This window comes from Syngnathus acus, chromosome 9 (assembly GCF_901709675.1).
Source record: "Syngnathus acus chromosome 9, fSynAcu1.2, whole genome shotgun sequence".
Taxonomy (NCBI): Eukaryota; Metazoa; Chordata; class Actinopteri; order Syngnathiformes; family Syngnathidae; genus Syngnathus; species Syngnathus acus.
Window position 1 is genome coordinate 189,931 of NC_051094.1, and position 21,993 is coordinate 211,923.

At 49.2% G+C, this 21,993-nt stretch overlaps 2 protein-coding genes across 3 annotated transcripts; both read right to left on the reverse strand.

Annotated features, from left to right (window-relative positions):
- Positions 1-655: 655 nt before the first annotated feature.
- Positions 656-16,903, reverse strand: cspg4b (chondroitin sulfate proteoglycan 4b). Of its 2 annotated transcripts, none has more exons than XM_037257908.1 (10): positions 16,608-16,903; positions 13,405-13,568; positions 8,945-12,484; positions 8,378-8,851; positions 8,098-8,274; positions 5,218-5,416; positions 4,842-4,973; positions 3,936-4,051; positions 3,603-3,786; positions 656-3,521 (listed from the first exon to the last, which is right to left on the reverse strand). In XM_037257908.1, the coding sequence occupies exons 1-10, from the start codon at positions 16,702-16,704 to the stop codon at positions 1,513-1,515; spliced, it is 7,092 nt and encodes a 2,363-aa protein (XP_037113803.1). In that variant the 5' UTR covers positions 16,705-16,903; the 3' UTR covers positions 656-1,512. The 2 variants fall into 2 exon arrangements, with proteins under 2 accessions (XP_037113803.1, XP_037113802.1); XM_037257907.1 differs by having other exon boundaries at positions 3,879-4,051.
- A 787-nt stretch (positions 16,904-17,690) lies between these two features.
- On the reverse strand, positions 17,691-19,439 carry si:dkey-193c22.1 (uncharacterized protein LOC567837 homolog). The gene is given in 6 exon segments (XM_037259341.1): positions 17,691-17,786; positions 17,788-17,930; positions 18,008-18,163; positions 18,291-18,369; positions 18,371-18,436; positions 19,306-19,439. Coding segments are annotated over 6 exon segments (624 nt in total). The 5' UTR covers positions 19,390-19,439.
- Positions 19,440-21,993: the final 2,554 nt, after the last annotated feature.

The window sequence follows — 21,993 nt, forward strand, 5'->3', positions numbered from 1 at the left end:
AGCGCGAAGAGCAAGCTAAGCTAATAGCGAGTAGTGCTGAGCAGGTGCCATCAAGGGGCAGGCATCATTAAATTGTCTTAGATAAGAACAGTAATAATACGTAGTCATGAATACGCTTCTAACTTTTAGTTGTAATGTCATTTTAGTACAAAGGATATCAAATAGTACTTCTTGTTATGAGCGTGAGCCTAAAACCTTCCAAAGAAGAATTCAAGGAAACTTTTAAGCCCGTTGGGGAGACCATACAATAATTTAAAGTGGTTTAATAAAAACGTGTGATGAATAAAATATGGCATTCTACATCATGTAGGTTACATCATTTAGAGATTTGAATCATGTACATTGGATCCTGATCAGTTCAGAATAAAATAATGTTTCCAGTTCAAGTCCCAATGATCGTCACACACACACACACACACACACACACACACACACACACACACACACACACACACACACACACACACACACACACACACACACACACACACACACACACACACACACACACACACACACACACACACACACACACACACACACACACACACACACACACACACACACACACACACACACACACACACACACACACACACACCTGGGTGTGGTGAAAGTTGTCCTCTGCATTTAACCCATCTACTTTTTTTTTTTCAACATTCCATATCATAAATACAAAGAAAGATTTCAGTCCTTTTTTTCCCCTGCTTAAGTGATGGCAACAAATGTTAACGTAGCATTCTTATCACAAAAAACGAGCATTATACAGTGTTAACTTTAAAAACAGCATTTGTTGTTTACGCATGCTCGTAGTATTAACATTAGGCAATAAAATATATGTATTCATTGAAATAAACCGTTTTTAATCAGTGATTGGACTTACAAACATTGCATTCCAGAGCAGCCAACTTGCAACACATACAAATAAACAAATGAATAAAATATATAAACCTGAGTTTAGGGGGAAAAAATCTAATCAGTAATCTATTGAGAAAAGCATGTGGTGAAATCTTGGGCAGTATCAATGGCAGAAATTTCCATTGTCCAGTCATCAAAACTTGTATCCTGCGTTGAATGATTTGACAGTTTTTCTTTTTTTTTTTTTTTAATTTACATCAGTCATGACAGTGGTGTCACTCCGTATGTAACGTTTAGCAACAGCACCCTCTGGTGGTCTTCACAGTTGCGGTGGCGGTAGCAGGATGGACTTGACCCAATTAGATGGGTTTTCTGTGACGGCACCTCTTTGATGGCACAATGGTTACGTCTTCTCGTCCCATCTTAATGTGAGATACATGACGGCCATTTTTAGCTAGATCTATCTGAAAAGTTTCCGTATGATCTTTTGAACAGAATCTTACAGAGTTGAATCAAAATCAGTGTCGCTACCTTGACTTAATATGGACAAAAGGTCTTGAGCGATCTCTGTTAATAAAAAAGAAAAAAAAAGAAAAAACTGTTGGTCTAAATCCCTTTGCTGCGCTTGAAGATTCATTTCCCCATGACAACAAGTCAAACCCAATACTGATTCCTCTGAAGCGAAGGAGTGGCAGTCCGGATCGTTTGCGACAACGCGGTGGAAGAATCACGACTCCAAGAGCTTACAAGAACGTTGGCCTCAACCGTGTCACGATTGTACCGCCGCTGGTTCCGTACCAGGAGGTGACTGAGAGCGGGGCTACCCGTGCCGGCGGGGCTTAATGGGGTGACGGTGACCGTAGGGACGGCGGCGCTCCTCTGGCTCTGGTATGACGGGCCCGGCGGCGGCTCCTTTGGCGCGTCGGTCCTGCGCTTCCGTCGTCGGTGGTGGTGGTGTCGAAGAAAAACAACCAGCACCACCAAAATGATCACCAGCAGAAGCAGAGCGAGCAGAGGCAAGACGACCAGAAGAGGACCGGAGCTTTTTTGCGGGTAGGACGTGTTCATGAAGGATGGAAAACGATCCGTTCCTGTGGTCGGCTTCCCCGGAGTCGTCCCGAAAATGCTGGTTCCCTTCCCCCAGCGCTGGCGTCCTTTGAACTCGTGTTGGTTTTCGCTCGACTGCCGGGTGTCGACGACAGCTGTGGAAGTCGCCGCCTTTCTCGGAGTCTGGATTGTTGTCTGAGAATGAGATGTCACAGCAGCGGGATCTTTGGTGGTCGGAGCGTCCGATGGCACGACGGTGAAATGGAAGTCCCCTTTGGCGGGTTGGACGTTATCGGCTTTTAGTAAGAAGCCCACAGAGTCGTTGAATTGTTGAACTGCGCCGCTCATGTTGGCGTTGACTTCCAAGGCTACTTTCTCTTGCGTAACATCCCGGAAGGTGAAAGACTCCAGCGCTTCCGATTGCCGCCACGTTTGCGGCTTTGGCCGAACCACTTTCCCGTGATTGGGGTGTGAGACGATTTCAAAGACCGGGTCGCAGCTACACATTTCAGCCAGTTCGGAAGCATCCAGGTAGGCCGGGCTCAGTTTGAGGACACTCCCGCTGGGAGCCTTCACACTTTGGCCAACCCGGATCAGAGGAGCCACGGTGACGTTTAGCACTTGCGCGCTCAGATTGGCCTCCGAGGTGAAGGCTGTGAACTCGAAGCTATCTTGGGCGGACGAAAGATCGCTCATGCGGTAAGCCAGCCGTCCCGCCTGCACGTCTTCCTGATCAAAGTCGGACACCTCCCGGGTGTCCAGTAGAAGTTTGCCAAACTTTGGCGGTCTGGAAACCCGGTAGCGAACGGTGGCGTTCCTGCCGTTGGTCTTGGCGCCGAGGTTGTCTCCGTTGAGAAAAACCACAGCGCCACCTTGCTGGAGTGTCAAGCCCGTATGGTTGACCAGAGAGATGGTGATGTTTGTCACGTCCAGGTTGAAGAGTTTGTAAATGGGCTTATGGTGGCCGTCCGTCACGCTGAAGTAAAACACCCCTGAAGCGGGGCTCCCGTCATGGACAAAATGAACACGTCCGTCATTGATCTGGGCTTGGGTGAAGGTTTCGATCGATCGGTTTAATCTTCCGCCAAGAGCCAGGTATCCGTTATTGGGCTTGCTAATCACAGAGAAGGCAATCTCATCGGGGGGGTTGTCCAAATCTTCAACGTTGAGGTTCTCCGGCTTAATGGCGACCGTGTCTCCTTGCACCAGCGTCAGACCGGGCGCTCGAGTCTTCAACACGGGTGGCTGGTCGTTGACGGCAGAGACGGTAATGCGGAACGACTCCTCGACCACGTCGGTGTCATCGAAAGGCCTTTGAGCCGCTTTGCCTTTGGGGTTGACCCAGGCGCTGAAGGCGAAGGCATCGCGCCTGCTCTCGGAGTTGTCGTGCGCGTACGTGATGCCGTATTTGTCGATGATGAATTGAGAGAAGTTGGGTTTCTCTTTGGTGAGGTTTCTCTCGCCCACCACCAGCACGCCGTGCTGCGGCAACGAGGTCACCTGGAACCAGACTTGGTGGGCGCTTCGCTCGGGCGTCGGCAGCTTGGACATCAGGTTGGTGGCGTCCAGCTTGGACTTGTCAATCATGACGCTCCCTCCTTCTGTGACTTCAGCACCTGACGTAAGGAAAAGTACGGTTCATTCGTACCATTGGAACATTGGCTGCGTGCGTCTTCGCAATCAACTCTCGTTGTTACCCGTGTTGGCCAGAAGGACCGTGTTGCCATCGGGTCGTCGGTTCTCATAGGAGATATGGATCTCGAAGGTCACATTCTCCAGAGACGAAGGCGGTGAGCTCACAGAGAAAGTCAGCCGGTCCGCCGCTTCCCAACCCACCGACTCGATGGCGCTTTGGACGTATAGGACCTCTTTCCGATCCACCTGACGCACAAAGAACAAAGGCACGGCGCCGTCTGAACGGGTCTGGCTCCGGAGCCCACCGTGGGCATTGAAATCGTCTCCTGCCGGCTAACCATATCTTGCGTGAAGGTGGAAATGTCAACGGAGGAATTATCCGCCTGCTTCCTCACCAGGCGCCCCAGTGCGGGATGTCGGATGACGTCGAACGTAACGGTGCGCTTGGAGGTATCGCTGACGTCGTTGGTTACCACTTGCAATTCCGCATTTGAAATTGCCCTCCAAGATCCTGCGCAAAGGAAAACGACCGCTTCGTTTTTCTGACTAGCTGGAACGAAAACCTTTTTAGGTGCGTCCAAATCTCGACCAAAAGCCCTTTGTCTTTCGAAGAGTCAATAACACATACACTTGATGGATGACAACTTTTTGGAGTAGCAGTGTCCTGGTCTTTGTCGGAAACATTGTGAAGCCATTCCACGAGCCCACCAATGTGAGGCACATGCAAGCATTTAGCAAAGAGGCCGGCCGGGCGAGCCAAGGCATTGGCAAAGATGAAAAGGCACTCGTGACAGTGAATCATTGTACCCCTCCTAGCATCTTTAGGTGTCCGTTAATTGCCGTTTGCAAAAAAAACACAGCCTGCTTCCTCAGACAAGACCGTGTCGAGCGCTTCAAATACTCTGGAAAGTGAGCCCAGTACGCCAAATGGTTGCTAATCTCCTTTGCCTGGCAATCCAGACGGCTGGAAATCCCAGAAAAGCTTGCAGCTGCAGCAGCAGCAGCAACAGCAGGAGCAGCCTACTTGGAGCTCAAGTGTATCAAAATAGCAGAGGTCGCTACCATAAAACATCATGAACGGCAACTCGGATGACTTGGGCTTTGACCTCACATCAGTTGGGGGAAAATGATTGAGGAAAAATGGAGTGCACATTGGGAAGACCACAGTCCAAATCGTTGAAAATTGTTTTCTCTTGGTTACGAAAAGCATCGATTCGACATTGCGTCATCGAGATGAATTAGCGGCTAATTATTAGCGGCTAATTATTAGCGGCGGCGGCTTACGTCACGGTTCGATTTACCTGGAAAGACCTTTAGGGGGCGATTCTGCGCCAAACTGAGGACCAAGGATCTTGCGGTGATGCTAAAGATCTGCCGGGGAGTAAAATGCACGCCGTCGTTGACTTGGAAGTTCAAGCCACCAGACATGGGGCCTGAAAGAAAGAGAAGAAACGCATTCCAAAACAAAACCATGAACAATTGGATGGCTCATGACAGCTACATGAAACTTGTGCAAATATGTTTTGTTCAGTGACACGATTACAAATGAAACACATATTGGAACTGAAACCAATTTGGGTTCAACTGCACGGGTTGTGTTGACGTCAACAGCGCAGCGCCTCCTAGCCGATGCAAAAGAAACAGCTACTTCCCGCCGCTTCCCAATGGACTTTCTACCTTTATGCACAAAGAGCAAGTGTCCGTGGTCGATGTGGGCCTGAGTGAAGTTGAGCACGGCTGTGGTGGGGGCACTCTTTAGCGCCAGGTGGCCGTTGCTGGCTGGGGTCACCGTGAAGCGGAGCTCCTCCGGGGGGGTGTCCAGGTCCTGCGCCCTCAAGTCCTCCACGCTGATCTCTGTCACTGACGACACCCAAACCTGGACATAGACAAAATAAGGCAAGAGCCAGACTAAAACTGGTCCTCATTTTCTCACCATCTAAATGTCTTTATTGCACCTTTGAAGAGTACATTCCTTTCAAAAAAGCACTTTACAATCAACCCATTTTGACTGGGAAGTAAGATTCAATGACAGAAAAGGATAAATGCTAAGTAGCACAAAAAACTGCTGCAATAACACGCTGCGGCCTCTCTCTGTCCCGAACGGTGTTTTGTTTTGTCGTTTAATGTGGGTTTGTGTGTTCGTCTCGTCGTACCGGGTTGTGCTACATGTGCGGCGGGCTGGTTCTGCTCGACATCGGCGAAAGCGAGTTTTGTGGCGATCTGGACTTTGAAGCGGGGACGTTAAAGGCGCTCGGTCTGCTCCGTCCTGGAGCGTCGCCGGACTCGCCTGCTATTCCTCCCCCGGTTGGGCGTCCGGGCCAGGCTGGCGGCCAACCCAGCTCGCCCCGGCCGTGCCTTCCATTCTTCTGGCGAACGTTCGATCGCTGGACATCAACATGCCTGCTGAGTTCTACGGACCGGACAGTGCGTGACTGCTGTGCATCTGGAGCGGATGGCGTGCTATCGGGCGGACCGGGCCATTGTACGAGGGGGAACATCGCGAGGAGGTGGACTGTGCGTCTACGTCCGTGACGAATGGTGCCGGGACTCTGTTGTGGGATGCCAGCACTGCAGCACTGGCGAAGTTTGTGATCTCCAGGCTGTTGGGGTCCTGAACTCTCTCCCCCGTTGTTTTACTTGTGTGTTGATCGTGTGCTGTGTCTCGTCACCGTGGGATAGGGGGAACGAAATTTCGGTTTCTTTGTGTGTCTTAGCATGAAGGAATTGACAATAAAGCTGACTCTGACTCTGAATAACACGGAGGAGGCTGTTACGCAGCTGAAGGCCAGTGGAGGGAGGCAGCTGTGTGTGTGTGTGTGTGTGTGTGTGTGTGTGCGCGCGCGCGCCCTTTACTTCCAAATGACACACAGTGGACGGACGCGAGCTGCAATAGTGCAGCTCCAAGGCGATTTTCTCATACTGCTCTTTTATCTCCTTTAGCCGTTTTCCATTGCACATCATCCGATGGAGCAGAACTGATGTGTGTGTATAAAAAGAAAAAAAAGTCTTCCGGATGAAGCACGAAAGGACAGCATGAGTGACATTTTAGATGGTGAGGCATTTACAATCAAATATAGCTTGATTTGATTGAAAGAAATGACTGAAACCATTTCAATCTGCCCTCCCTCCCACTCACTCTCTTTTCAACGTCAAAATGTCAAATTTCACCTCCTAATTTCATTGACGTGCTTTTCTTGCCCGGTGATTGGCTGGCCACCAGTCCAGCAACTTTGATTCCCTCGTGAGTTGACAACAAAGGATGAGCGTCTACGGCGCTGCGCCAGAGCAGCTCTTGCGTAACGCAGGTCGTCATTCCCAAAGGCAGATCCAGACTAGGACAGACAGTACAGTACTTTGCCAGTGTCGGTTAGGTCTCGTTGGACATTACGAGGGGCACGGAATGGTTGTCACCTCGCTCCAAATCAAGGGGAAGACTCATCTTGTCATTCTCGCAACTAAGTGGCATTTTATTGATTTTTATTTTTTTTCCTCCCGGATCCTCGTGATTTGGGGAGATGAAACGGCGCTCAAATGACTGTGGGTTCTTTCTCAATTAGCAGCAGCCAGCCAACTTAGCAGCAAGCGGCAGCGCAGCAAGCGGCAGCGCAGCAAGCGGCAGCGCAGCAAGCGGCAGCGCAGCAAGCGGCAGCGCAGCAAGCGGCAGCGCAGCAAGCGGCAGCGCAGCAAGCGGCAGCGCAGCAAGCGGCAGCGCAGCAAGCGGCAGCGCAGCGGGGTTCGGCCCGACCGACAAGCGGCGTCACCAAATTCAAAGACACACGAGATCAATTAAGCCCGCGTCAAATCTCAGGATCTCAACAGAGTTCCGACAGGTCGTTAAGGTTTAGCGCCGGAGCGACACTTTTCACCCTCGTATACAGAACACACGCACACGACCACAGGACTGTACATTTTGTGTCAGCGCCAAATCCATTTCAGGGGCTGCAGTAAATGAAAGTATGAAACTCATGAAATAAAGAATCCAATCATTTCTAGAAGATTAAGAAAGGTCAACCTCATTTCAATATAAATGTCATTGGAACTACTTGAGATGTGAATTGTGGCTTTTCATTTGCTGTAATCATTCTCAGTTAAATATACATTTGCCCCGATATGTACTGAATTTAGACAAGAAGTGTTGATTGTGAATTTGCATGGTTAGAGCTCAAATGTTTATTTTGCAGTTTGAGCAAATAGGTTAAATAATATTGTCAAAGCTCCTGATTGTTTCAAATATTTTGTTTCCATTGCCCAAACAATTGACGTCCAACAGAGGACGGCAAAGTCTTGCGCACATCTCTTGAGACTGTCCAAAATGCAATGATCCATCATCACTTCTATGTCTGCCCAGATAGAAAAAGAGCCAGGAACAAGGATGCATCAAGAAGAGCCGTGCTAGACGAAGCGTTGAAAATCAAAGCAGCAGGGTAGCAGACTCACTCACTCACTCACTCACTCACTCACTCACTCACTCACTCACTCACTCACTCACTCACTCACTCACTCACTGCCTCACTGCCTCACTCACTCACTGCCTCACTCACTCACTGCCTCACTCACCCTGAGGACCCTGTTGGCGGTGATAACGGGGGGCTCGTCGTTGACGGCCGTGACTCGGACGAAGAGCGTGCGAGCCTCGCTCCGCTTCCTCTGGCCCGTGTCGTTGGCGACCACCGTGAAATTGTCCGCTGAGGTTTCGCTGCCGTCGTGGACGTAGTAGATGAATTCATGCTCCACCTGGTCAACGTTTGGAAACCATCAGCTCGCTCGTACGCCGACTCCTTGAAGAGATTAGCGGGCGCATTGAAATGAATACAAGTTGTCAGCGCTCGCATCGTACCTGCCTCCTGCTGAACGCCGTCAGGGGCACGCCGGGCTGGCGGGAGTGCTCGACGTGGCCGTGACGCGGGGGCTCGCTCAGGTGAAACAAGAGGTCGGTTCCGGCAAAGTGTCCGTTGTCGACTCGCAGTTGCTGATTGCTCAGGGCCTTGTAGCCGCCCTCTTCCACGGTGAAATTGGAGACCCCAAGCGGGATGAGGCGGGGTACGATATCCACCCACATGCGAATGTCAGCGACGCGGCTGACGCCATTGGTGGCCTCCAGCACAAAGGTGTCGTTGACTTTATTGGGCTCCACCTGCACGTACTGGACCTTTCCGCCGTTGACGTCCTTTTGAGTGAACGTCCGGACAGGAGAGTCCCGGCTTCCCACGCGACGTGGGTCCGCTTGGGCAGAATGTCGCAGGAAGCCGTGGCGGGGACCCGCCTTGACGGTGAAGACGATCTCAGATGGCACGTTGTCCTCGTGCGTGACCTGCGCGCGTGCCAGTCGGAAACCACGCCTGCAGTTACATTTTCAAGACGACGAGACAAATAAAACATGTGCGGCGCTCGCTCGCTCGCTCACCTGGAGTCCAGTCTGGTCAATCTCGACCGATTCGCCCTCCTCGACCAGTAAATGTTTGTGATGCTGCAAAATGGGCGGCCTCTGATGACTTTCCAGGTAAACCTTGACGTCGATCCTCACCGCCAGCCGGACGTCCTTCGCCCTTACGGTCAAGTTGAAATGATCTGCCAGATGTTTGCTATCGTCGTGTCGATAAGAGATGAATCCGCTCTTGAGGTCCGACAGCGTGAAGGACTCGGCCGCTATTTCTTCTCGGTAGAGTCGTCCGTGCCGAGGCGCGGCGTTCAACTCCAAGGCCACTTCTCCGTCATGGCGAATATCCAGATTGGACGCCGTGCTGAAATTAGCGGTGGACAACGTCGCCGAGTGTCCCTTCCGTACCAGCAGGCCGGTGTTATTGACAACGTTCAGGAAAGGCTCCTGCGCGCTGACGTCTAAAAGACCGGATACAAAGTTCTTGCCGTCCGAGACAAAGAGCACAAACCTGCCGAGGCTTGGGCCTTTATGAACGAACAAGACTTTCTTGTCGTCTAAATCCTTTTGTCGGAACTCAAACAGCGGACGAGCGGTGTCGTTGGCCAGCACCAACTCTCCCACGGGAATGCCGCGACGGCTATAAATCAACTGGCCGTCGTCAAAATCCGAATCGGGATCGTGGTAACGTAAATCGTCGAGGGTGAGCAGCCTCTGTCCTTCTCTCACCACGTGGAAAACTCGATCGATGAGGCGCAGCGGTTTCTGATCGTTGACGAGTTGAACGGATATGTTGAACGTTCCTTCTTCGGAGCCAATTTCCTCATCCGCAACCAACGATTTGAAACCTCGGGCGGTGGAAACGACGAAGGTGAAGTCGTCGTGACTCGTTTCGCTGTCGTCGTGAACGTAGACCACGCGTCGGTCCGAGAGATCCCGATTGCTGAAGGTGAGGATGCTGTCGTCGCTGGAGCGCGTGATACGAGCCAGCCTTCCGTGTTTGGGACCACTTATCACCGTGTAGTGCATATCCTGCGTAAGTAACGTTTCTGCAAACAGCTCCTTTTTTGTGATCAGCTTACTTTGGCCCTCCCGAAGAACCAGTCCGGTATTTTGGATGAAAACATGATTCACGTCTGCTTTGATGGCAAACTGAAAATCGTAGTTCTGGGACTGAGCGTGCTTGGAGAACAGGTGGAACTTGAATCTGTCATGAGTGTCCTCGTGAGGCCGCTCGACGAGTTGATAGTGGACATGAAGATCCGTGACGTTTCTTTGACTAAAAGTGGAGTTCTTTGTCAGGACCGTCGTGCGGAGAAGCAGGTTTCCTTTCTTTGGGGTGGTGAGAACTCGAAAATAAAGATTCTCCTCAGAGACGACGACGCCCGTGGCTTCGGCAAACAGATATTCAGAGTTCAGTGTTACTTTCCTGACTTTATCCAAGCGGATCGTTCGGTTCCTGACCAAGTTGTACGCCACCCATTTGACGGTGATGGGGAAAAGCAATTCGGCGCTCGCCCTCGCGGCCACGACGACTTGACATTTAAAAGAATCGCTGGCGTTGGACGTCTGAATCTCGCGGTAGGTGCTGACATACCTCAGGCGCCCTTTTTCCAAAAGCCTTTGGGAAAAGGAGTCGGCGGGCCTCCATTCGCCGCTGGAGTGAAGTCTCTGGAGCGCGCCGTACCGCGGTCCTTCCACGACATCGTATCGGATGTCGACCGCTTGGTCGACGGCGTTGGTTTCTACCGACAGTTGCGGCGAACCGATTGCAGCCGTTTCTCCTTGATTGACATTCAGACCCGTGTTGTTGGCAATTTCAAACTCAAGTTGGACAGCCATCACCCTCAGCACGACGGTGTTGCTGACCTTCTCCCCGTCGCTGACCCGAAGCACGATCCTGGAGTTTGGAACACCTACGTGAACGTAATACACTCGCGATTCTCGCAAGTCCGAGTGAGTGAATGAGCTCACCGCCGTTCCCGGGTCCTTCTCAATTTCCAAATAGCCTGCGTCTGCATTCAGGTTCCCCAGCACGCTAAAAACAAGACGGGCGGCGTCGCTGTCGACGTCGGTGGCTTTCAGAACATCCGCGCTCAGACGTTTCTTGGAGTTTTCCAACAAGACAAAAAGATTTCCTTCGGGGAGACTCAACTCTGGAGCGTCATTGGTGGCTGTGACTGTGATGTTGAAGCGATACAATCGGTCCGCTCCAAGATAACGGGGAACTTCTTTGCGACTGCTGGAAGCGATCGAAAACAAGAAGAAGTCGTCGGGATCCTCGGAACCTCCGTGGATGTACATTACCCGTTGGTGCCAAAGGTCCAACATGCCGAAGGTATTCTCGGCTCGGTCCTGATCGACATCCAGCCTGATCTGACCGCGCGTGGGCTGCTCTCGAATTTCAAATACGATTTGAGACTGCCGAATGCCGAGCATCTTGAAATCCAACAGAACTTTGATGTGCTTGGCTTCCAGAGAGGCTCGGCCGCCTTCGTCGACGATCAGAGGCTTCAGCTGCACAAAATTAGCACCGTACCTTCTGTCCAAACCTCTTGCGAGGGTCGGCGTCGGGGTCACCAAGAAGAACAGCGACTCCGGCGCACCGGTGGGACCGGTCGACGGCGCCGGTTCTTTCTCGGGTTGGCAGCCGACCGAGATATCCTTGGTGACGAGCGCGTGAGCGAGCCCCGTCTTGACTCTGTTCACTTGGATATTCTTCAGGCAGCCTTTGAAGGAGCCTCCGCGCATCGCTTTTCCTGACACGGACGTCAAGTCGGCCTTTCGCACTTCCGCTCTGGCGGCGGCGTCGACGCCGCCGATGAAAAGGGAGCCTTTGAAGTGCAGCCCCTTTGGGCGAGAGCCCAAACTGCTTTTCACCATTTGCCCATCAACGGCTAATTGGAGCGTCTGAGAATCCAAGCGCATCTTGATAGCGTGCCATTTCCCGTCATTGATCAAAGTAAGCGAACGAAGCTCCGTTTTGCTGCCGCCTTTGCCGACCGTGGCTGCGAGCCGGCCTTGTCGGAGCTCCAGCGCCGCAAAGCCCCCCTCTTTGGCCGAGATGTACGCGAGTAGGCCATCTCGGGCCGAAGTACGCGCAGCACACTCCAAGACGGCTTCTTGCTGGCCATACCAGGGGGGGAGAGAAACGTAGGCCCTGGAGCTAAAGAAGCTAACGGGGTCCTCTTCCGTGGCAAAAAACTGGGGACTGCAACCCAGCGACACCTCGTGGACCATCTTGAATCCGGTATACGGCCTCAGCGACGACAGCAAGTCGTGTCGGTTGAAGACCGCATCCTCCACGCAGCCTCGAAAGCCCACGAGGTCTCTGGGGAGGTAAAATCTGTCCAGGCCAAAGGAGCCTCCTACGTAGATACCGTCGGAAATGTGGAGAACATGACGGGGCCCGGGAATCTTGGCGCTCGTGTGAGAGTTCTTGTTTACTGTCAGAGTGACATTGCCCTTGGAATGGTCGACCTCCACAAAATGCCAGGCCAGGTCATTGAGCTGCGCGCCTCTCTCGGATCGCAGTAGTTGCTCCCCAGATCCCAAGTCGACTTTCAGCTGGGGAAAAGAACACACGAGAGGCCTCACGTTAAAGGACGTCCGTCACCTGTGGTTACAACGGTGGCGTTGGAAGAGCACCGTTAGCTCTCCGCCTTGAGCCATACCCCGAGCGAGCGCATCGTGTCACCTTGTCAAAATAATTGTCGTGACGTGCTTGTCAAAGGCCGCTGTGGAGTGGCCGCTAAGCGAGCGCCGGCTTCCAGCGAGACACGCTGGAGCCTGACTCACAATTGTTCACTTGTGCCAGTGAGCACAATTATTTGGTAGCCTGTTGAAGGAAGAAGGGGGTGAGCCAGCCCCCCCCCCCCCCCCCCGTCGTCGTGCCATGAAACACAATGACTCACTCTGTGCTCAACGCAATACTCGAGTTTGACGTCCTCGTACATACGTATTCCTCTCAGCGCATACTGTATGTTTGTTTTTTATGCAGGTTTAGTCTGGCAGAGCTGATTCCAGTCAGCAATCAGAAAGGTACAAACACATTTCACTTCCAGCAAAAAAAAGGCCAACCTGCCAACTATGTCAGACGTTACCATGTCAATTTGTTGTTGTTTTTTTTAGCATGGAACTTACTTGCCATTGAGGTTGGAAACACAAAAAGCATTTCAGTCAGTAAAGTCACAAACAAGTCCAACGAGTGTGTTAAACAAGCGGCTGTTTTTAATATGAATCCCGATGAGGACCAAAGCCTTCGGAATACGTACGCAGCTGTGACATGAAGTCACTGGTATGGCGTTGGCACTCAACTGGCGGCGCGCAAACTTGTCCGCTTGCGTTACCGGCCGGAGAGACTGACACCGACCGTCAGGGGAGCCGGAGTCATGGCTTCGGGACGCTCAGCCATGTTGCGAGTGGGACTTTTTTTTTCTAGCCATGCGTGCAATGTATGCTTGAGCACATATGCTGGATGTACCCACCTGCAGGCGACCGGCGTTGAGCTCCAGCAGAAAGTAGACGCTCTGGCCGGCGGCCAGAAACAGCAGCCCGTCGGTACTGGAAGTTCGGAAGCGAAAGCGGAGCCTGTTATGGTCGGACGATTCTGTAGCCTTCAGCTGTACAAAGCCATCGCCATAAAAGGACGCTGGAGAAAAATAGCCAAAAGGGCAAAGAGGCACATTTGTAAAAAAGGACCAAAAAAAAAAAAAAAGTGTATATATATATATATATATATATATATATATATATATATATATATATACTTTTACATATATATATATATATATATATATATATATATGACTCTTTTTGCAGTTTTGACAACAAAGTATGGCAATGGCAAGGAAAAAAACAATACAGATAAAACAAGAGCCAGTAAAGTATTGTGCTCTTCTTAATATAGCACACATCTGACATTTAGCTAGAAAAGCACCCGGCTAATTAGCATTCTGCTTGTTCTTACCAGGGTAGCGTCCACGCACGCACGCACGAACACACACACACGCACACACACACACACTTCACAACGCATTACATTTGTTTCCAGAGGCTCTTAAAGTAACCTTCACCTAAACTTTCCTGAACCTTCAGCAAGCTTTTGCCTGAAAACATTTAACATTATGCAGAGTCGCTTTACATGCACCAAAGGAAAGCAAGCCTGCTGACAGCGAACATGATCATTTTGCTTTACGGCGCATGGACCGGCTGTCCCAAAATATTTACACTCAACCACCACAACAACAGCAGCAGCAGCAGCAGCAGCACAGTCACACTAGTGCCTTTAAAAAGTTATAGCAGACAGGCTTGAAGAAAAGCGGCTTTTAAATTTCAGCAGGCCGTGTGAATTTAGCAAAGATTTGATTTGAATGCCAGTGAAGAAAGAGAGGTGGGCAAGTTTGGACCCGTCCTTCAAGCCGAACATAAAAGGTTCCCACAGCCGCACGGATCCATCTGTTTCTTCTCGCCGGTTTCCTTGCCAGCCTGTAATCTGGACCGATTCGCTCTGAAGTCGAGCCGTCCGAGGCAGCGTGCTTTTCCGTCGTCTCTTTGCTTCGGTTGTGGTAAAGACGATGGTAAAGCTGGAGCAAAGATCATCTAAAAATGAATGACAGTCGATGATTTCTTACCCTTTTGTCTCTCAAGGCAAACCAACGCAATCAAGCGTGTGAATTGAGCCTACGGCAATGATGCTATTCAGTCATCCACAGTGAATGAGGCTAGGACCTTCAACACGTGTGACTGACCAGTGGGACTATTTGAGTCTTCACAATAGAGAAAAAAATCCATAATGAGTAGCTATGAAAGTTAACAATTTGTTAGTCACGCAAACTAGGTTCGATTGTTCAGCCTTGGTGTGTTTGCTCCACTGGCTCCATTGCAGTTTCTTCTGCGTTGCTCCTATTTGTGGTGGTGACGTTTAATTCGCACTTATTACCTGACTGTCCCGGATTCAAACTCCCGGTCAGTCAGTCAGTCAGTCAGTCAGTCAGTCAGTCAGTCAGTCAGTCAGTCAGTCAGTCAGTCAGTCAGTCAGTCAGTCAGTCAGTCAGTGACATCATTGACGGCAAATTCAGAATTCTTTGCTTTGATTTCGTTGCCCGCTCTCAGTGGAGACAATTTCAAATAAGACAGTGACATTTTTGCCCTTTACTGTCGTGACAAGGATGAACATGCACTCTCGGATTCATTTTGCTGCCACGATGATGTCAGACTGACTGACTGACTGTCATGTTAGCTTTAAACCACCGGTCTCCCCTCCAAATGCACTTGGCTGTGCAGAGCTGCATTCTTCAAGAGTGCAGGGTCAAAACAAAGACACCAAGAAGCCGTTTTGTCACAGAAATTCTCCAAACAAACACGGATGGACGGACATTTTGGGAACAGCCGCAATGAGAGAGAGAGAGAGAGAGAGAGAGGAGAGGTGCGATAGCCACGAGTCCAAGGAAGCATGTTCTGTCACTTGAGCGCACAGCAAAGCCAGTCAGTCTTTAGTGTTAATTAGAGAGTCAAGACCAGAGCTTGTCACTGCTTGTGTGCCAAAGCTTAGCCAACAAATGCAACTTGACTCAAGTGTCTCTTTTTGTTTGTCAAAGCCCTACACGGCTTCTTAGGGAAGACTCCACTCATCACTGGGCACAAAAGGATGCCGCTAACAGAATGCTCGTAAGATTGGGAGATCATTTGGGACATTTATCATATACTCGCGGATGCTGCCGATACCAATCACAAAATACATCGGACACATGGTGAGACATGTCAACAGAGGATATGTGTGTGATTGTGTGTGGAGGGGGGGATTGTAGCTTGAGGGCTATTGTCACAAAACACATCGAGTCCACTGCTGCTGATATTTTCAATGTATGATGGAGTGAGTCAGAGTGAAATGATTCCTGATTATGCCCACTGGCACAGCCCTACACGGGGGGATGAAATCAAGCACACCAGGCTAATGAAAAGGCATACGAGTGTAAACAATGTATATAACCATCAAAAGAACACATGCGCACGCACGCACGCAGCCTGAGCCCTTCGTCTTGAAAAGAGCCTGTGGTCGCTTGAGTGTGTTCTTGTCATCACCAGACTCTTCTGAATGAGCTTCAACGAAATCTAGAAAGTACATTAGCATGATTTTATACTGAGACAGTGAGTGCAAAATGACTTTGGTATGACGCTAATGAAAGTCAACAACATAAAGAAAGAGTCCACTTTGGGGGATTATAATTCTAGATTCAAAATACGTTGAATAGATAATCTGCGCACACGCGCGCCTATTCAATTGGACTGCAACGCCCGCCCGCCCGAGCGAGCGAGCGAGTCCCACTGTGTTGTAGGTGCATTATCACGGTGAAAAAGAACGCATTTTTATTGTTGCACCTTTTGCATTGGATGCCAACAGACAGTCATGTGGAGCTGCCCCGAATGGAAGATGGTCGAGACGCGGACATGATGACAAATCACGGCATTGGAGTGACAGCATTTCAGCAATTGGAAAGAACAGCTAGCAACAGCTAACAACACTTTTATTGGTCGGGGTCGCCTGCCTGCCTGCCTGCCTGCCTTCTCCCTCGGACCAAAAGTGGCTTTACAAAGCACACGTGCAGCTTTAGGAGAAGTTCGTTCGTTCGTTCGTTCGTTCGATCGATCGATCGTCATTTGTGTCGAAAAGTTGGAAAGTAGCACTTACCTGCCGACGCTCGATCGACCGGGAGCGAGCCCCAAAGCAGTCCGCAGATCCACAGCAACAGCAACTTCTTCGGGGCTTTTTTCCCAGAGGAGAACATCTTCACATTTCACATGCTCGCTCGCACACGGCAGACACTTTTCTCTTTTTTGTCTTCTTAGGCGCGTAGTCCGAGACGAGACGCCTTGGCAATGTGATTGGGTTCTGCACGAGAAAAGAGTGGACCGGAGCGCCGACCCCACCAACCGGCTCGCGACACACGACTCGAGAAACTCCGCCTCGTGAGCGAGCGAGCGAGCGGGTGCTCTCGTGAACGCGCGTTCCAAAATAACAGCACAAGACACGCGTGGTGCCTGCCACTGCCAGGTGATTTATTTCTCCATTTAACCAGTTCGAATAACGAACAGCGGCTTTTGATATAATACAACAGTCATAATAAAAAAAAAAGGACTCCAATTGATTGCTCTCGGCACGTTCACTGCATGGTCACCTGTTGTCAGGCAGAATTTAGCGGGCTCAATTATATGTGCCCCATAGCCAATTCTATAAAACAGGACATAAAAAGAAGATAGTTAGACAAGCACTAAACTTCCCATTAGGCTACAATGGTTAATAACTCGAACAATAATAAGTGACAGTGCATTTAAAATTGCCCATTCAGGCAGGCCGGCTTGGTCACAGCACTCACAATCCTGAGGAGAATAAATAAACGGAAGAAATTCAACAAATGACACATTGATGTTATTTACCTACACTAATTTCACATTCTGTAAGAAAAAAAAAAAGACTGCAGCACTTGTCAATGATCAATAATTTACAGATCAATCTATTACAAATTACAGTAGCTCTACAAACAGAACCATTATGTTTTAGTCCATCATCACAGAAACTGCAATGTAACATTCGAGTAAGAGCAAGACCGCCTCAATTAAATGAAGGCACATAAAATCACCATATTTGAATAGCTCAACACGCATAGTAAGTTTATATTTGATTGAAATCCAGATTAAAAAGCCACAAATCACAAGAGGTAATATAGAATTTGACAAAAATAAACTTTCTTTCAGTCTTCTGAGGGGAGGGAGGTCAGCTGACTTTGACAAGTTTCCTGTACTCGTGTTAAATACAGCTGAAGATGGCGTGGTAGAAGCGTCGCTCGGCCACCGTGAGGTCAGCCATCATCTATCTCCGTGTGGTCCACAGCGGGCAACAAATAGAGCGACGTCTTCACGGACAGCGAGGTGAGGAGCTCCGAGAACTTGGCGGAAGCTTGCGCCCGAACCACCGTGTCCCGTGGATCAAAGTAACCGGCCGGCGGCCGGCACTCTGAAAAGACGAGAACCCAGGGTTGCCACATGGGAAGGACGTATTTGCTGCTGTTCCTTGGCATCTTACCTGCACACTTTTTCCCGGTCGAAGGTGCCCAGCAAGTGCGTGGGCGAGTAAATACGTGAAGTTCTCCACTCCGTTCATGGCTTTGTGCACGGCCGAGACATATTCCACTCCTCGCTTCTGCTCGTGCTCATCATGCTCCATGATGTTATACACCTCACTGAGACCTGTTGAAAAATTCCCTCACAGTTTGCTTCAGAGTATTCAACGGTGATGACCAAATGGCATCTTTTCCAATGTTGAAAATACGTACACATTGAAGACATTTTGAACAACAAGGCGACGAGAGCTTACCGACGACTCCTTTGATGGTGGACGCGAGGTCCCGCTGCTTGCTGGCCTCAATGAAAAGCTCTTCTTCCCTCGCATCGATGAGGAAAAAGCGTGGTCGGCGCGCACAAATGCGCACCCGCCGAATGCCCGATTAAAACGATATTGTCCTGCAAAAGAACTAAAGATGGGCTTCTTCAACAAATGTCAATCATAAACAAAACACAGCCTTAATAATGCTCCTTCTTTGGAGAAACGAGTTATGCTAAAAGCAAGTCTGAAAAGCAGCCCAATTTAGCAAGCTCATGTTGATTTGCTTTGACAGTGGATGGGCGAGTCACAAGTGTACAACTAATAGAGTTGGATGAGACGGCAACTGGGAACCCCCTTGAGACATTCATTAACAACCGCCATGAATACAAAATGCATTGCTGCATTGTGGAATGTCTTGGATTTTGTGTGCACAACGCAAGCTCCAGTTTCCTTTGCGACATTTTGGAACGCAGCTTGAAGATTCAGAGCCACTTACAAGTGCAAGAAGACCCCCGTCCCGTCCTGTCTCGGTCCCCCATGGGTGTAGGCAAAAGGGAAGTAAAGCTTCATGAAGTATTGTCAGACGCACGCATTCGAAGAAATAGGGCACGTAAAGTATCTTATACATCTCCATCCGAAGGGCATTTTGGAAGCATGTCAGACATGGTGTTCATGGTTGTACACTTAATACGGGACTTAATTGCATGATTTCCTGGGGGAAAGCATGGTCTGGGGTTTTGTCTTCAAAAATGTTGACAAAACAGTCATTTGTCATGGTCTGGGGTTTTTTTTCTTCAAAAAGGTCATTTATCAACTTCAACGCTCGGTGGCGCAACAGTGCTTATTGTACTTTCATGCGCTTTCAATAGAACTGCAGTGTCCCCTGATGGCTGTCTAGAGCTAGGCAAAACGTACCGTAGCTGCAGAAGTAAACTCACGGAGTTAAAAAAAAAAAAAAAAAAAGGTCAATCTGCTTATCGTGACAGGGAACAAGAAAATTCCTTACTTTGTCAAAGTTGAATTGTGGTGCATTCTCTTGAGCCCAAATCAGGCAGTCTGCGATATCTTGTACCATCCCTAAAACGTTCATCTGGCAATCAGAAAATATCGGTCGTCAGTCACGGTCAATAGTAAAAAAAAAACAAAAAAACGTGAAAGACAACAAATCGAGAACGTACATTTACAGTTTCCCAGTCAACCTCCGAATGAACGTAAAAGCGCTGAGTTAATTAAGCAGGTTGCTATGTAGCGATAGCTTTGTCCTCGAGATGGCTGCCATCCCATCCCATTCGGGTAGTCAGTCGTAGACATGAACAAAGATAAGCGTGATGAGACGAGAGCAAGACATTTCCGGGTTTAACATTGGAACGCCACATTTCGAAGAACTTGACAATGCGGAGTTTTTTCTATCAGTTCATGAATTATAGTTATCTTATTAAAGTCATCATATTGGCACATTTGCCATTTTTAATAAATGAACTGTGACGAGGATTACCATCTTGTTCCGATGTATTTGCTTTGGAAATAACCCGGAAGTGCTAGAATTACACAAACTACATTTGTCATCGTATTATTCATATTTCAAACGTTGCATTTTTTCGGGGGGTGAAAATACATGTGGTTGATTCTAACTGCACTACGCCACGTCCCAAAAATGACATTGTAATATCTTTGACACAAAAAGCTGCAGTGGAGCACTATATCCAGCAGAGAGAGCCAAAAGGTTGTATTTGACCGTGCCCCTTACTATTTGACAAGGAATGAGCTGTGTGTATTGGCACAACAAATGGAAAAAAAAAAAAAAGAAATAGTGATTCAAGGTGTGAAGATAAAGAATGCTGACTTCAGAATGCGGTTTGCGCTTTGTTTTACGTGTGTTGAGAACAGAGCGGCAAGTTGTCAATCAAAAGTCAATGTACGACTGGGTCACATTTCTTTGACCCCCCCCCTCGAATTAGATGATGAACAAATGACTCTCTCAACTTCCACCATTCATAATGTGGTTATGTTCTGCTTTCGTTGGCCGTGTAACATGGAACCTCTGCGTGCAGATTGACGATCCAAAGGTTATTATTATGTTTGGCCCCTTGGAGCGAAGCCTCCAAACCTGAGTGGGTGTGTGGTTGCTCTTCCATCTGCCACGATGTGGGGAGTCCCAGGTGCTTTTTTCACATGCCACAATAGAAATGAAGCTGCTATGTATATATGTAGAGTGCAAAGTCAGGCTTTGGTCTGACAGCTTCGAAGCCGAGTCAGCCCCTTTTCAATTCCGTGGTAAAAGTTGCCCCGTGCTTGTTTAGGAATGATATGATCCTTAGCGGAATTATTGTATTCACAGTGGTGCTAAGATAATAACTGTGAACAAACCTACCTTGTGTGTCGCTACACGGGGAGCCCTTGAAACATGAAATAGTGGAAAACGTTCAATAACACATCACAACACAGTTGGTAGTGTCAATTGTCAAAGTCAAAGTCTGCTTTATTGTCAATCTCTTCATGCCAAGACACACAAAGAAATCGAAATGACGTTTCCCCTATCCCACGGTGACGAGACACAGTACACGATAAACATACAAGTAAACAACGCAAAATAAAAAACAAGAAGGCACAAACAATGAACAATAAGAGTGATGAATAAATAATAAATAAACAAATAACACAGTAACTAAGAGGAGCAAAACGGAGCAAGAGTGCCCAGCAGACAGTCAGAACAAAGCGCAAAAGTACAGGACGCCACGCAGCCAAGGGGGGAGAGAGTTCAATCATGGCGGGTGCATCAATTCGACACTGACGGGAACTCCTTGAACTTTAACTTGACATTCTCGAGGCGTCCGAGAACTCGATTCGAGATAACCGGAAAGGCTGGTGGTACCGGTTGTACCGAAATATCCCCTTCGAGTGTGCTGCCATTTGAAGCTTCAAAATGTCAGGTCAGCAAACACTCAGCTTTGTCTGCATCTAACAATCAGGCTCCATCTCATCCATGACCTTGATGAAGACAAGCCATCTAAAAAGGAGGAACGACTCGACTTTGGTGAACCTTTTGTTTCCCAAGTCAGACTCAAGCGTCTTATCGGTCAACTCGCATTCTTGGGGAATCCTTTCAGGATGTCTCCAGGCGTGAGCTCCTCTTTACCAGCCGGTGAGTCCCCGTGGGCGTTGAACAGAAGCTTCCACCAAGAGCCGTCAGATACGTCCAGGCAAAGAAATGATAAGGCGTGCCAGTTGCAAAGACGTGAGTCATTTGTCAACATTTGCAGAAGAAATGTATTCTGTGAGTAAGACAGCTCTACTATCAAATATGTTCTCCCATGTTATGCAAAAATATGACCATTTCTGAGGCCTGCTCATGTCATGAAGCTTTGATGACCGTGCACAATGCTCTGTTTACTTCCTCTTGTAAACCCCAACAGTGTGTGGCGCCTCGCCAGCACTGGGAAACGTGGCTTCTGTCTTTCCCGGACCTGGCCGGGACCTCCGGCGTACAGAGCCATCTTTTCACACCGGCTTCACAAACACACACCGGGCTCAGAGAAGACTCCCTTTGATTCGGGGGGGGTACCATGGAAACTGGCATTGGCCCGCTTTCTAGGCATCCCAATGTCCAGAATCACACCCAAACCGAGGAGTTCGGAGGGTAATGCGCTTTTTCATGGGGGGCCCTGAGATTGATTCCAACAACACAGAGATGCCA